Source organism: Rhincodon typus, chromosome 19 (assembly GCF_021869965.1).
Source record: "Rhincodon typus isolate 14 chromosome 19, sRhiTyp1.1, whole genome shotgun sequence".
Classification (NCBI taxonomy): Eukaryota; Metazoa; Chordata; class Chondrichthyes; order Orectolobiformes; family Rhincodontidae; genus Rhincodon; species Rhincodon typus.
The window spans coordinates 11,514,953-11,529,478 of NC_063350.1; the positions used below are offsets into that span (position 1 = coordinate 11,514,953).

Consider the following 14,526-nt stretch of genomic DNA (forward strand, 5'->3'; position numbering starts at 1 on the left):
GAAACGTCAGCCTTCCTGCTCGTCTGATGCTGCTTGGCCTGCTGTGTTCATCCAGCTCTACACCTTGTTATCTTAAATGATAATAATATAGTTTATACAATTTTTATCTCACTAATTCATCTATTTCAGTATGGGTTGTTGACAAGGATATTGGGAGCACTCCCCTATTCTTGTTGGAGCAGTGGCTGTGAGATCTTCTACCACCAGCTTCATTAGCATGTGGGACACCAATTTAACAAATTAACTGGAAGCTGGTATTTCCAACTATTATATCCCTTTAGGAAAAAAGCCTACAGCTTGATTTGCTTTTTTATAATCTTGCTAATTTGGGGTTCGACTTTAGTGATTGATGCATTGGGGCTTGGAAATCCTTTTGTTTTCTCCTGAGCTACTTCTCATTTGGATCCTTCTCAAACAGCACCAGGGGTGTACCCACCTTCCACAGACTGCAGCAGTTCAAGAAGGCAACTCACTACCACCTTCTCAAGGGAACAGGCAATAAATATTGGCCCAGCTAGCGATGTCCACATCCCATGAATGAGCTTAAAAAAACCATGAAATGCCAGCCCTTTGTTTAAACTACACCCCATTTGTTAACTTGAATTTCCATTATAAAGTCATAGACTTATTGAGATCTTCAGCACAATCAAAGGTTCTTCAGTCAATTGCAACCACATTGGTCCAAAACAGTCACCTAACTGTTCTAATCCCATTTCCTGACACTTGGCCCATTTCTTTGTATGCCTTGGCATTGTGCATGGACATCTAAATAATTCTTCAATGTTATGAGGGTTTCTGCCTCTACCATCCTTACAGGCAGTGAGTCCCAGATCCCAACACCCTCTGGGTGAAAGCGTTTTTCCTCATATCTCCTCTAAACCTTCTGTTCCTTACCTTAAATCCTCACTCCTGGTCACTGATCCCTCTATCAATGGAAAAAGTTCCTTCCTGTCTACCCTGTCTATACCCCTCATCATTTTATACATCTCAAACATGTCCCCTCTCCCATATCCTCTGTTCCAAGGAAAACAATCCCAATCTTTATAACTGAAACTCTCCAGTTCAGACAACTACTGCTCCAACAAGAACAGGGGAGTGCTCCTGATGTCCTTGTCAATAAACCATACTGAAACAGATGAATTAGTGGGATAAAAATTGTATGAACTATATTATTATCATTTAATCTGGATCTTAAAACAGGCTGTTGGATTTTGGTTAGTTGCTAAATCTCCTCTGCACCCTGTCCAGTGTGATCACATCCCTCCTATAATGAGGACCCAGAAATGCACGCAATATATAACTGTTTATGAGGCTTTCAGTGCACAGGTTGGCAACCATGTTTCCTGAATTATAAGTGACCACATTTCAAAAGTATTTAATTGACTTGTTAATAAGGCATGAAGCACTATGAATACTGCAAGGAACAGTACTTCATCTTAAGTTCAGGCACTTTCCAGACTGAACCATCGTAATCATTGTCCCCACTTTTTCAGAGAGTACTTGTTGTTGGTTATTTTTAGAGCTTATTGAATCACTCCAGTTTCCTGCTCTATCGTAGATCTTCCGTATTGTACTTTACCCACATTCTCTGTCTCTGAGTTATCTGAAAGTCTGTGACATTTGTATTATTAAACAAACGGTTATAAAGGTTGATGAGCTAAAATGCTTGGCTGAATTTTCCCAGCGCCTGAACGATGCGGCCAAAAGCAAGTCGTTTGGGAAGGATTGCCAAGATGAAGAAATGCTATTTTCAGCATTGGGAAAAGAAGCCCAATTTTCCACCAACGTTTTAATAGCTAAATAAGAATCTCCCTAGTGAGGGGTGAGGGGCCTATTTGTTCACATTAACGTCTCATTAATACCTCACCGCTAATTTCGCTGGCAGTGGAGAAAAACTGACAATGTGGTGGCAATTCTTGACATGAAAGTCCGAGATGGTAATGTGGCACCTTGACACTTACTTCTCGGGCCTCCATCTTGACCAGTGACTGCCTGGGCCCTCTGTCATTGAATCATAGAATTCCTACAGTGTCCAATCAGCCCATCGAGTCTGCACCAACCCTCCCCAAGAGCATTCCACCCAAACCCAGAGCTCCCCCTGTAACCCCACATTTCCCATTGCTAACCTACCTAGCATGCACATTCCTGGATACTATGGAGCAATTTAGCACGGCCAAGCCACCTAACCTGGACATCTTCAGACTTTGAGAGGAAACCCACGCAGACGTGGGAAGAATGTGCAAACTCTACACAGTCACCTGAAGCTGGAATCAAACCCTGGTCCCTGGCACTGTAAGGCAGCAGTGCTAACCACTGAGCTACAGTGCCCCAGAGAGGTTGGCATCAGCAAAGCACCAGTCTTGCCTTTTCATCATAGCACATTCAGCAATCACATAATATAGTTAAACAATTCAGTACTGCACTGTGGAGCTCACTGACACCTATTATTGCAATGCTGCTGTGAGACTGCTTTACTGGAGGGACAGGCACTCACCCCATGCATTGGAACAGGGGTAGATCTCAGGCCTCTTAGCTGGCTTTCTTAGTGCTCACTCACTCTGCACCCACTTGGATACTCACAGCATTCTCTGCCTTGCCTTTTAGTGCAAACACATAGCCTATCAGCCAGGCAGCTTATCGTGTTTGGCAGCAATGAACAGTCAAAGGGGACTTACAGTCAGTCAGGAGGCTGTCTGTTGTCAGTCAGGGAAGGTGAGGTGTCACAACTGAGTGAGCAGGAAGCACGTAGGGCAGGAAGGGTCAGTAGTTTGGGAGGATGCGGTGAATGAGAGTTATTGAGGGAAGATGGTGTGTGCAATTTTGAGAGCAGTAGACCATGAGTATTGAGGTGGATGCAATGGCAGAGTTAAGAGTGAATGTCAGGTAGCAGAGAGAATGGTGGCAAAGTGTAGAAGGTCATCAAAGTTATTGTGGCATGGCCGTGCGCTCGTCTGCGCGGTGGGCACATGCTGACCCAGGCAGCAACTTCAGACCTGGGCGGCAGCATTTGGCAAAGTGTGCAGCTGGAGTTTCAATATGGCCTCAGCAGGGTGAATGCAGGAAGGTGCCAACACCAGCAAGCACTTTGCTACTTCGCTGAGCATGGAGGTACTGGGGAGGTGTGGAGCATATATAATTGGGTGAACTGTGGAGAATTGCGTGAGAATACTTGCTAGAGTTCACAGAGAGAAGCACTCTGTGAAACTCTGTTGAATTGACAGCCCATTTTTGGGAAAATTCAGCCTGTTAATTCTGTTTCTGCCTGCACAGATACAGCCCGAGAATTTCCAGATTTTTTTTCGCTTTTATTTCCAATCACAGGCCCAATCTACTCAACCTCTCGATGTAAGGGAGTGTCTCCATACCTGGTATCAGCTTTGTTGACATTCTTTGGAATGCCTCAATGCCAGTATATCTTTCCGTCGATAAGGGGCCAAAACTATCTCAGTATTCTACTTGCGGTCTGATTAGTACCTTATACAGTTTTAGCGGAATCTCCCTACAATCAGTTCTGATATAACGTGATAGTTCCGTTCTCGTGCAATCTTGTGTTATAAGAAAATTGCATAATAGCTGTGCCATTTAAACTAATGGGGCCAGAGTCGCGTTATAGCCAATACAGGTAAAGAAAGTTTGCGATCTACAAATAGCTTTAAGGTTTAAATTCTTCAATCACATTAAAGCCAATTAGCTTTGAAGAAACATGCATTATAGCAGAACCGACTATACTTTTATACTCTAATCCCTCTGAAATAAAGGCCAATATTCCATTTGCATTCCCTGTTTACTTGCTGAGCTTGGAAGTTAGATTTTTATGACTCAAGAGTTCCCAAGTCCTTTTGTTCTGTAGCTTTTGGTAGTCTTTTTCCGTTTAAATAATGTTCAGCTCCTCTATTCATCCTGCCAAACCTCACATTTCCCCACATTATATTCCATCTGCCAAGTTTTTGCTCACTTGTATGTACGTATGTCTGCAGATTCTATTGCCTACGTTTTCCCTGTAGCCTATATATTCTCTCTTTCTTAGATAATAATCCAGTTCTCTCTGGAATGTCTTGATCGGACCTGCCTCTGTTTACAGCATCCTGTAGGTTATTGTGAGAGGTTTTGAGTTCCAAGTAGGGAAATAACCATCTTATTCACAAAGTCAGCAACTAGGAATGAAATTAAGGAGCACATTACTGCAGATGCTGGAATTTGCACTGAAAACAAAAAAAAAATGCTGCAGCTCTGATGAAGAGTCACCTAGACTTGAAACGTTAGCTTGCTCTCTCTCCATGGATGCTGCCTCACCTGCTGTGATCTCCAGCAATTTTTGTTTTCATGACTGAAATTAACCCCAGGCTAGCAGACTGACTGCCAGGAGTTAGCCTCGTTGTCAAAATATTGCGTGCAGGCTTTATATTATTGAGTAATGCAGCTCTTTTTGTCTTTTTACCATAAAGAACAGGAATTAACATTCCAGTTTAAGATCAGATTTTACTTAAGACTTACTCTGTGGCACTGCCTCCGATTCATCGTACAGCCTCTTAAGGACGGCGGTGGCTATAGGCATCATCATAGCAGTGGTGGCTGTGTTACTCAGCCACATGGAGAGAAGGGCAGTGGTCAGCATGATACCCAGGATGAGCCTAAAGAACACAACCAATACAGTGTTACAATCGTTGTACGATATAGGATGGGAGATAACTATTTGTCTGTCGGTGTGTGCTGACACTTTCTATCCAATCAGTGCCATCTCACTGTCGTTTACCTACAGATTTGCAAATATTTTCCCCTTTTAATATTAATCCAACTTCCTTTTCAAAGTAATCGTTGAATCGCTTTCTCCTGTGACCTTTTGTGCAGTTACTCACTGTATAACTTCCTCATTTTGTCTCTTGCTGTTTAGACCATTCACTTGAATCTCTGCCTTCTGCTTACTGACCCTTTTGGAAAGACTTTCTCCTTATTTACTGTAGCAAAATATTTCATAGTTTCTCACACTCTGCTCCCCCCCAAACCCCACCCCTCCACTTAGTTCACAGGATCTCTACAGTGTTGAAACAGGCCTTTCAGCGCAACAAGTCCCCACCAACCCTCAGAGCATCCACCCAGACCCATCGCCCTGTAGCCCACATCCCAGAACACTACGGGCAATTTAGCATGGCCAATGCAACATCTTTGGACTGTGGGAGGAAACCGGAGCACCCGGAGGAAATCACGCAGACACAGGGAGAATGTGCAAATTCCACACAGACAGTTGCCCGAGGCTGGAATGGAACTGGGGCCCCTGGTGCTGTGAGGCAGCAGTGCCATCCACTGAGCCACCTTGCCGCCCTTATTTTTCTCTGATATAAGAAAAAAAAATTCACTTCTCTGGTCTCTCCATGAACCTCTTAGGCACATTTTTAAAGTACCTCCTCAAAGCTCCTTGGACAGTGCCATCCAAATCTGTGACCTCTACTATCTAAAAGGACACAGACAGCTAAAGCATGGGAACACCACCTCATACAAGATGAGTGAGTGGGTAAATGCATGGGAGATGAAGTAAAATGTGGATAACTGTGAGGCTTCCACTTTGAGGCAAAAACAGGAAGGCAGCTTATTCTCTGAATGGTGATAGACTGGGAAAGGGGGAGACACAATGAAACCTGAGTCTCCTTGTTTGCCGTTTGCTGAAAGTACGCGACTAGATGCAGCAGGTGGTGAAGAAGGCAAATGGTAAAGTGAGAGGATTGGAGTACAGGACGAAGGACGTCACGCTGCAATTCTACATGACTTTGGTGAAATCCCATCTGGAGTATATTGTGCAGTTCTGGTCTCCTTATCTCAGGAAGAATATTCTGGCTGTGGAGGGAGTGCAACAAAAGTTTACCAGGCTGATTCCTGGGATGGCAGGACTGACATATGAAGACAGGCTGGATTAGTCAGGATTATATTCACTGGAATTTAGGAGAATGAAGGGGGATCTCATAGAAACCTAGAAAATTCTAACAGGACTAGACAGGGTAAACGTGAAAAGATGTCCCTGATGACTGAGGCATCTAGAACCAGGGGTAACAGTCTAAAGATACAGGGTATGCCATTTAAGACTGAGAGGAGAAGAAATTTCTTCAGCCAGAGACTGGTGAGCCTGTGGAATTTGCTATCACATCAAGCAATTGAGGCCAAAACATTGAATGTTTTGAAGATGGAGTTAGATGTAGTTCTTAGGGCTAAGGGGATCAAAGGGAATAGGGAGAAAGTAGGCACAAGATACTGAGCTGGAACGTCAGCCATGATCATATTGAATGGTGGAGCAGGCTCAAAGGGCTGAATAGCCCACTCTTATTCTTATTTTCTATGTTTCTATATGTGGGGCAGTGGAAGGTATGTATGGGATGTTTCTCCCCCCAGGTTGGTGAAAGTTGGGATAAAGGAAGGTGGAGTGGGGTTGCATCTTTTGCACGGGTACCCTCTGCACACTAGAGACAAGACTGTCTGCCTTTCAGCCAAGCCTCCAAAACCTGCTCCCTGACCGTCCCAACCGCCCCCACCCTCAGGTATCTGATCACTGCTTGCCCAGTGAGCCAGGACTCCTGGCTCCCAGCACAGCCTACAACAGAATTAAGCCCATAAGATTTAGGAGGACAGTCTATCGAGTCTATTCCACCATTTAATGAGATCATGATGATCTGATAATCTTCAATTTCACTTTTCTCTCTTTCTTCCTCCAGTAACCCTCGATTTTCTTCATGATTAAAACTCTGTCTATCTCAGCCTTGAACTGCTGGCACTGCAAGAGCTGCTGATCACTTGAGGGCAAATGTATCTTTGAATGAGGGGCAGAGGTCCCACTCTCTGTTTGTTGAGGTGTCACTCCCAACATAATATCTCTGCAGAGCAGGCTTTTTGAACAAACGTGATCAATTTATCTCCTGAGGCAGGGGGCCATGAGGGAGGAGGGGTGAGCAAAATCTCTTTAAAATTCAGCTCAATGAACTGAACAATCTCCATAGTTGTGATGTTCTAATCTTTGATTACTTGCTTCTCTGGCTTACATTTCTGAATTGAAATTTGTGAACGTTCTGCAGGCATCAAAAACCTATGAAGCCCTGAGTGGGCCAGCGACCACAGACCATGTTTCTGAATGAACTGCACTTCATTCTTTCCATCTTACACCCTGCTACGAGTTCTGTACTATCGGTTCTTGCTGTAGAACTCATCTGCCTTTCTGATCGAAAACATGAATGAAACTTTCCCCGAACATTTCACTCAGCATCACTCCCTACTCTCCTCAATATCCAGCTTTAAACTCTCAGATTGCTTTGGCTCAAGATACATTGGGTACCAAGGCATTCATGAATTTGATTGAATGACCAAAACTTAGTAGTGTAATGTAACTCATAAACAATTACCCCTTGCAGAACAACAAGGGGCTATTTCAAGTGCTGGATGAAAGTTGTTTCTCATGAACTAGAATCCCTACAGTGTGGAAGCAGGCCATTCGGCCCATTGAGTCAACACTGACCCTACCAAGAGCATCCCAACCCAGACCCAACCTCCTACAATATCCCTGTAGCGCTGCATTTCCCACGGCTAATCCACCTAGCCTGCATATCTTTTGACTGTGGGAAGAAACTGGAGTACTTGGAGGAAACCCACGCAGAATATGCAAACTCCACACAGACAGTTGCCTGAGGCTGGAATCAAACCCGGGTCCTCGACGCTCCGAGGCAGCGGTGCTAACCACTGAGCCAATGTGATGCCCCACAATTTCCACTAAAGTTGCAAAATTGCTGCATCATTGCTGTGCTTACATTAAAGGGTTAACCCCCAGACACCCGAGGATTGCGAGCGCTACTCTGCGGTGCAAGTTACAGTCTTCAATCGCCACGGCCAGGATCAAACCACCAAAGAAGAGAACATTTGTGTCAAGGAAGTACATAGGGCAGGTCTTTGATGAAGGTAGGACTCCGAACAGCGGGAAGAGGCTGATAGGGAGCAGTGAGGTTACTGCGAGCGGCAATGCTTCAGTACACCAGAACGTAGCTATAATCAGGATTAAATAGAGACATTTCCCTTCCTGGCGGAGAAAAAAAAAACTAATTAAAACCACACAATATGAAATGAAGTCCATTATAGCGATTGTAAAGATTAATTCTAGTATTGATTTTATTGAAATAAATAAGATCCTGAAGGGACTTGTCAGTCTGGGTGCTAAGGGAATTTTGAAAACACTAGAACTAGGGAACACTGTTCAAAAATAAGGAATTTTCCATTTAAGATGATGATGAGGTGATTTTTTTTTCTCTCAAGAGTCATTATTCCCTGAAATTCTCTTAACCAGAGAGTGATGGAGGCAGGGTTATTGAACATTCTTACACAGAGGTAGGTGACGGACAAGGTGTCAAAGAATTTGTTTAAATTCATTCATGGGGTATGGGCTTCGCTGGTTGGGCCCTCAAGTAATACCCATCCCTAGCTGCTCTTGAGAAGGTGGTGTTGAGCTGCATTCATAAACCGTTGCAGACAATGTGCTGTAGGTAGGTTCACAATGCCGTTCGGGAGGGAATGTCAGAATTTTGAAACAACAAAACTGAAGGAACGGGGATATATTTTCAAGTCAGGATGGTGAATGGCTTGGAGGCGAAATTGTAGGTGGTGGTGTTTCCATGTATCCATTGCCTTTGTCCTTCTTTATAATAGTGGTCATGGAATTAGAATATGCTTCCTAAGGAGACTTAGATAAAGTTTTAAGTGTGATATGAGGATAGGTGTTACTATATTATCAGCTTGTGTATCATTGTTAAAGAAACACTACAACTGACAGCATGCAACTACATGGTCCAGGAGGTATAGCACTGAAGATTAAAGATATGCTACACATAACCTTCCAACAAAAGGAATATTAACCAGTAGAAAACGCAATCCATAATTGAGGATTCTCACTCTTGAGTATGAATGCATGTCTTGATCTCAATCTGATTAAATAGTAACAGGATTCAAATTGGTTAAAGTCAAGGCTGTATGACTCTATGACGCTAAGAAACAATGGCTCCAGGGACATTGAGTAATGGAACAAGGTTAGTGAATGGTTGGTTAAGGAACAGCCAGTTGTAGAGTAGATGGTAAAAGGACACTGGTAGAAGATTTCATAGGCCTTGCTGTACTCATGGCAAAACTGCAACAGAAGACAGAATCCATTGGGTTTAGTTATGTTTCCATAAGAAATGTTTTCATACTGTCAGCAGGATAGAAACTAGTGACTATGCTGGATTAGCAGAAATATTTTCCCCTGCAATCAACACTGAAAAGAATTCAATATGTGAGAGTCAGCAAACTTTATGACAAAATGCAAACATCCAAACAGCCAGTGAAGCAGGAAACTTGAGCTTATTGATACATTTTTAACTGGTGTAACTCAGCATCAGATGCTGAAATGAATTAGCAGACACCCTTTCAAGCACAGAATTTAGTTTCCTTATGCTCCCAGGAGGAATGCTCAGTGATAGTGATCATGCCTAGCACAAAGCAGTTCTAAAGTAGTAGAGGAAGTGGGCATCTTGATGAATCAGAGACATTTTCCAAATGAATCAGTTGCTCTGTACATCTTATAAACTAGTGGAAGTTTCTAGAGGAAGACAAGTGAACTCCAAGGGCCTGCATGGCCAATGTAGGTCCATATCAACATCAGAATTGGGAAGTAAAGACCATTGAATTGACTTTCCGGTTTTCTTTATCTCCACCGCTACCTTTTCAAGGGCAATTCAGGATGAGCAATATTTGCTGCCCTAGCTAGTGATGTCCACATTCCATGGAAAATAAAAAGATTAGGATAAAACACAAGGGACTGATAAACATTGCAGTGGGCAACGTATGATTTTCTGAATGATAGAATTTGTAAGACAGATACCCAACTCTAGTGAGGACTCAGGAAATCTATATTATCATTGCTAGTGCAAGCAATATAGGAACACAAAAACAAAGTTGCTGGAAAAGCTCAGCAGGTCTGGCAGCATCTGTGGAGGAGAAAACAGAGTTAATGTTTCGGGTCCGGTGACCCTTCCTCAGAACTGATGGTGGCTGGGAAAACGTCAGTTTATATGCAGAAAATAGGGAGGTGGGTGGGGTAGGGAGTAAAAGATAAGATAGAGCCCAAAGAGAGAGGAAGACAGTTGGACAGACAAAGGAGTTGCTAACGATCAGGCTGGGAGGGTGAATAGTTGTTAATGGGGACTGTTAGTGACTAACAACAGGGGGTGTGTAGTGGCAGGCTATGTGGTAACAAGGCCTGGTGTGTGGGTTGGGGGGCTGGGACATGGGAGAGTTTAGGCCCTAAAATTATTGAACTCAATATTGAGTCTGGAGGCCTGTGGGGTCCCCAAGCGGAAAATGAGGTGTTGTTCCTCCAGCTTGCGTTGGGCTTCACTGGAACACTGTAGCAAGCCGGAGACAGAGATGTTGGCCAGACAGCTGGACCTGTGTCAAGGCATTTCTGAACAGGTTGTTCAGGAAATGGTTACAATCTCCTGGTTCCAAAATCAAGCTTCTTCGCATCTTCTTTACCATTTTAACCGCCCTGTCCTCTTTGGAAGGGGTTGATCTTAATACTGTGGCGTGGTTTCCTGATTGAGTTGCCTCTCTGGTAACCTGGCCCGTTGACCATTATTTGAGTATGAGACACCAATGTGAACAGATGCTGTCCGGCCATAGAATGCTTCACAATATGGATGACTTCCTGAATTTACGTTGCTGGCAGGGGGCTTTACTCAACTGACCTGCAGATTAGAGTTTTAGCAATGCCCAGATTTAGTTACAGAGGGACTATCAGCAGGTTATAAGATTAGAGCTAGTTACTTTGGATATCAAAAGGGTCACATTGATTACTTCCAACTACATAAATGTCCTTGTATTACTATTGATTAGTGGGAACCTGAGTGTCCGCAATATTATTCCTGGTTATCTGTGCTGTTTCAATGAGTTACTGGCGGAATCAAAATTCATCCTACTTCTGGTCTCCCCATTCCTACTCCCCCACTCCTGTAACTCACTCCCCTCACCTTTAGTTTTCCCATTTCCTTGCTCCTCAGTTTCCCTTCTCTCTCTCCACGGGTCTGTCTTGTCAGAACCTGAAACCTCCAGCAAAGATGTTCAACCATAGAGCATCTAAGGGAAATGCAACCATGCAACATTAAGAGGAATATCCAGATCAGGCTGGGAAGCTTTGCAACTTTTCCTTTTTTGTAGTGTGGGTTAATGTTGGGGCCAAGTAGGCAGAAGATAACCAGTATAATTCGCACGGACATTGCCAGTTATCAGTCTAACTCCATCTCAGGAATTAAGGGCAATAGGATGCTAAGCTCCAAACTCCTTATAGTCATGGTAGTCAAAGAACGACAGTGCACATTACCTGAAGCCTCTGCCATTCTGATTTCTGTCCTTAGAATTTGGGCTAAGTGTGTAAAATAAAAAGTGCACCACATTTCTTGTTTTTACTCAATGAGCTATAGCGGGAGGCCGAATAGGCTGGAGCTATTTTCCCTGAAGCACCGGAGAATGAGGGGTGACCTTATAGAGGTTTATAAAACCATGAGGGGCATGGATAGGGTAAATAGACAAGGTCTTTTCCCTGGTGTCAGGGAGTCCAAAACTAAAGGGCATAGGATTAAGGTGAGAGGGGAAAGATTTAAAAGGGACAGAAGGGCAAACTTTTTCATGCAGAGGGTGGTGCGTTTATGGAAGGAGCTACCAGAGGAAGTGGTGGAGGCTGGTACAATTACAATATTTAAAAGGCATTTAGATGGGTACATGAATGGGAAGGTTGTGGAGGGATATGGGCTAAATGCTGGCAAGTGGGCTAGATTAATTTAGGATATCTGGTCAGCATGGATGAATTGGACCGAAGGGTCTGTTTCCATTCTGTGCCTTTCTTTGACTCCATGAATTTGTTTTATATTACTCCCCCATACCCCACCTAAATCTCACTTTGCCAACATTTGTCTTTCATTCATTTACAGAGCATGGGCAATTCTGGCTGGGACAAATTGATGGCCTGTCCCTAATTGCCCTTGAGAAGGTGATGGTGAGCAGCCTTCTTGAACTGCTGTAGTCCTTGGGGTGCAGGATACACCCACATTTATTTCAGACCAGTAAATCAAACTGAGTCAGCATGGATTTATGAAGGGGAAATCATGCTTGATAAATCTGTTGACGTTCTATGAAGATGTAACATAGAGTTGACTAGGGAGAGCCAGTCGATGTGGTATATTTGGACTTTCAGAAAGGGTTTAATAAAAGTCCCGCATCAGAGATTATTTTGCTAGATTGAAGTACCTGGGATTGGGTGAAGTGTATTGAGATTGATAGAAAATTAGTTGGCATAGAGGAAACAAAGAGTAGGAATTAATGAGTCCTTTTCTAATTGGCAGGCAGTAACTGGTGGGGTGCCAGAGGGATTGGTGCTGGGACCCTAGCTATTCACAATATATATTAATGATTTGAATGAGGGAACAAAATGTAACATCTCAAAGTTTGCAGATGATACTAAGTTGGGTGGGAGGGTGAACTGTGACAAGGGTGCAGAGATCCTTCAGCATGATCTGGACAGGTTGGGTGAGTGGGCAAATCAATGGCAGATGCAGTATAGTTTGGATAAATGTGAGGTTATTCACTTTGGAAGCCAAAACAAGAAGGCAGATCACTACCTTAAAGGCTGTAAATTGGGAGAGGGCAGTGTGCAGTGGGACCTGGGTGTCCTTGTGCACCAGTCCCTGAAGGTAAGCACGCAGGTGCAGCAGGCGGTAAAGAAGGCAAATGATGTGTTGGCCTTCACTGCGAGAGGCTTGAGTACAGGAGCAGGGATGTGTTGTTGCTGTTGTACAGGGCCTTGGTGAGGCCATACCTGGAATATTGTGTACGGTTTTGGTCACCTTTTCTGAGGAAGGATGCTGTTGCTCTCGCAGGAGTGCAGCGAAGGTTTACCAGGCTGATTCCGGGGATGGCGGGTCTGACATATGAGGAGAGATTGACTACGTTGGCATTGTTTTCACTGGAGCTCAGACAAATGAGGGGGACCTCAGAGAGACTATTAAAATTCTGACAGGACTGAATAGGGTAGATGCAGGGAGGAGGTTCCTGATGGTGGTTGTGTCCAGAACCAGGGGTCACAGTCTGAGGATTCAGAGTAGACAATTTAGGACGGAGATGAGGAGACATGTTTTTACCCAAAGAGTGATGAGCCTGTGGAATTCATTACCACAGGAAGTAGATAATGCCAAAACATTGAATGTATTCAAGAAAACAACAAATATGTATTCAAAAGGCCGCTAGACATAGCACTTGGAGCGAATGGGATCAAATGTTATGGGGAGAAAGCAGGATTAGTCTATTGAGTTGGAGCAGGCTCGAAGGGCTGAATGGCCTCCTCCTGCTCCTATCTTCTATGTCTCTATGTTTCTATTCCTGAAATTACCTGAACCTACCTTAGGAGGCATTAGAAATACTACCGGTAAAAACACAAACGGTGCTAAGATTAAGATGAGGTGATGCCGAAGGCTCCATATTCTCAATAAGCCGTTCTTCATGACTTCGATGGCTACAAGTGATGAGAAGTCCAGTCAATAGCTCCCAACTGGACAATTGGCTCAATGAGTGATCAAGACTTCCCCTTTGCTAATATCAGGAGACAAGTTGCTTTTGATCCTTCAGGTTGTACCTTCCACTTGGCTGGTGCAAAGCAAACAGTTTGCTTGATCACAATGGCAAAAAAAACCCCACAGAAAATGTTGGAGATGCTCAACTTTACAGGTTATGGCCGTCTCAGTAGAAAGTGTGTGAGTGAGAAACAGTGTTAAAGTTTCAAGGCTGGAAGCCTTCTTCAGAATTGGGAGGAATTGTAAACATAATCGCTTTTTGAACACGGAGTGGGTGGGACAAGGACAACAGGAATGTCTGTGATAGGATGGAAGGCAAGAGAGTTTGAATGACAGAAAGGTTAGCCCTCCGGGGACATCGAAAGAAACAAAGAAACAAAAGATGTGCCTCAGAGCAGGTGCACTGCAAACTGCAAGCCAGAGAAAAAGGAGAGAAGAAAAACATTCAAAACATGCAAAGGAAAGGAAGCAAAATGAGGCAGAGACGATGGTCAGAAATTGTTGAACTGAATGTTGAAATAGCATGAGAGCTAGTTGGAGAAGCTTGGGGACAGTATGGAGGTGCTCCTCAAAGCTGTTTGGTCTCACCATGAGGAAAGGAGAGACAATATTTGCGAGCAACGAGTACGATAAACCAAGTTGAAAAACTGCACCGAAATAACTCGCTGCTTCATTTGGAAGGAGGATTTGGAACCTCGGGCAGTTAAGGAAGGTGTAGCTAAAAGGTCAGGAGTTACACCTTCCTGAGGTTATAAAGGAAGATGCTGTGGGAAGAGGTGCGATGGGGGTGACTGAGAAGTGGGCTAGGGTTTCATGGAGAGAATGGTCCCTTCAGATATGCTGAAAGGGAGCAGATGGTGGGTTAGGGTTACCATCGATGGGTTTTCTGTTTACTCCATCTGGCTTTTGC

The 14,526-nt window shown here is 43.8% G+C and overlaps 1 protein-coding gene across 1 annotated transcript in view; it reads right to left on the reverse strand.

Annotated features, from left to right (window-relative positions):
* Positions 1–13,547, reverse strand: part of LOC109938364 (solute carrier family 13 member 3) — a 46,939-nt gene extending 33,392 nt beyond the window's left edge. The window contains exons 1-3 of the mRNA XM_048608537.1: positions 13,446–13,547; positions 7,782–8,047; positions 4,491–4,631 (exon numbers count right to left, since the gene is read on the reverse strand). Of these exons, the coding sequence (XP_048464494.1) occupies positions 4,491–4,631; positions 7,782–8,047; positions 13,446–13,547 (509 nt within the window). The remainder of the gene's footprint in view (positions 1–4,490; positions 4,632–7,781; positions 8,048–13,445) is intronic.
* Between the last annotated feature and the right edge of the window lie 979 nt (positions 13,548–14,526).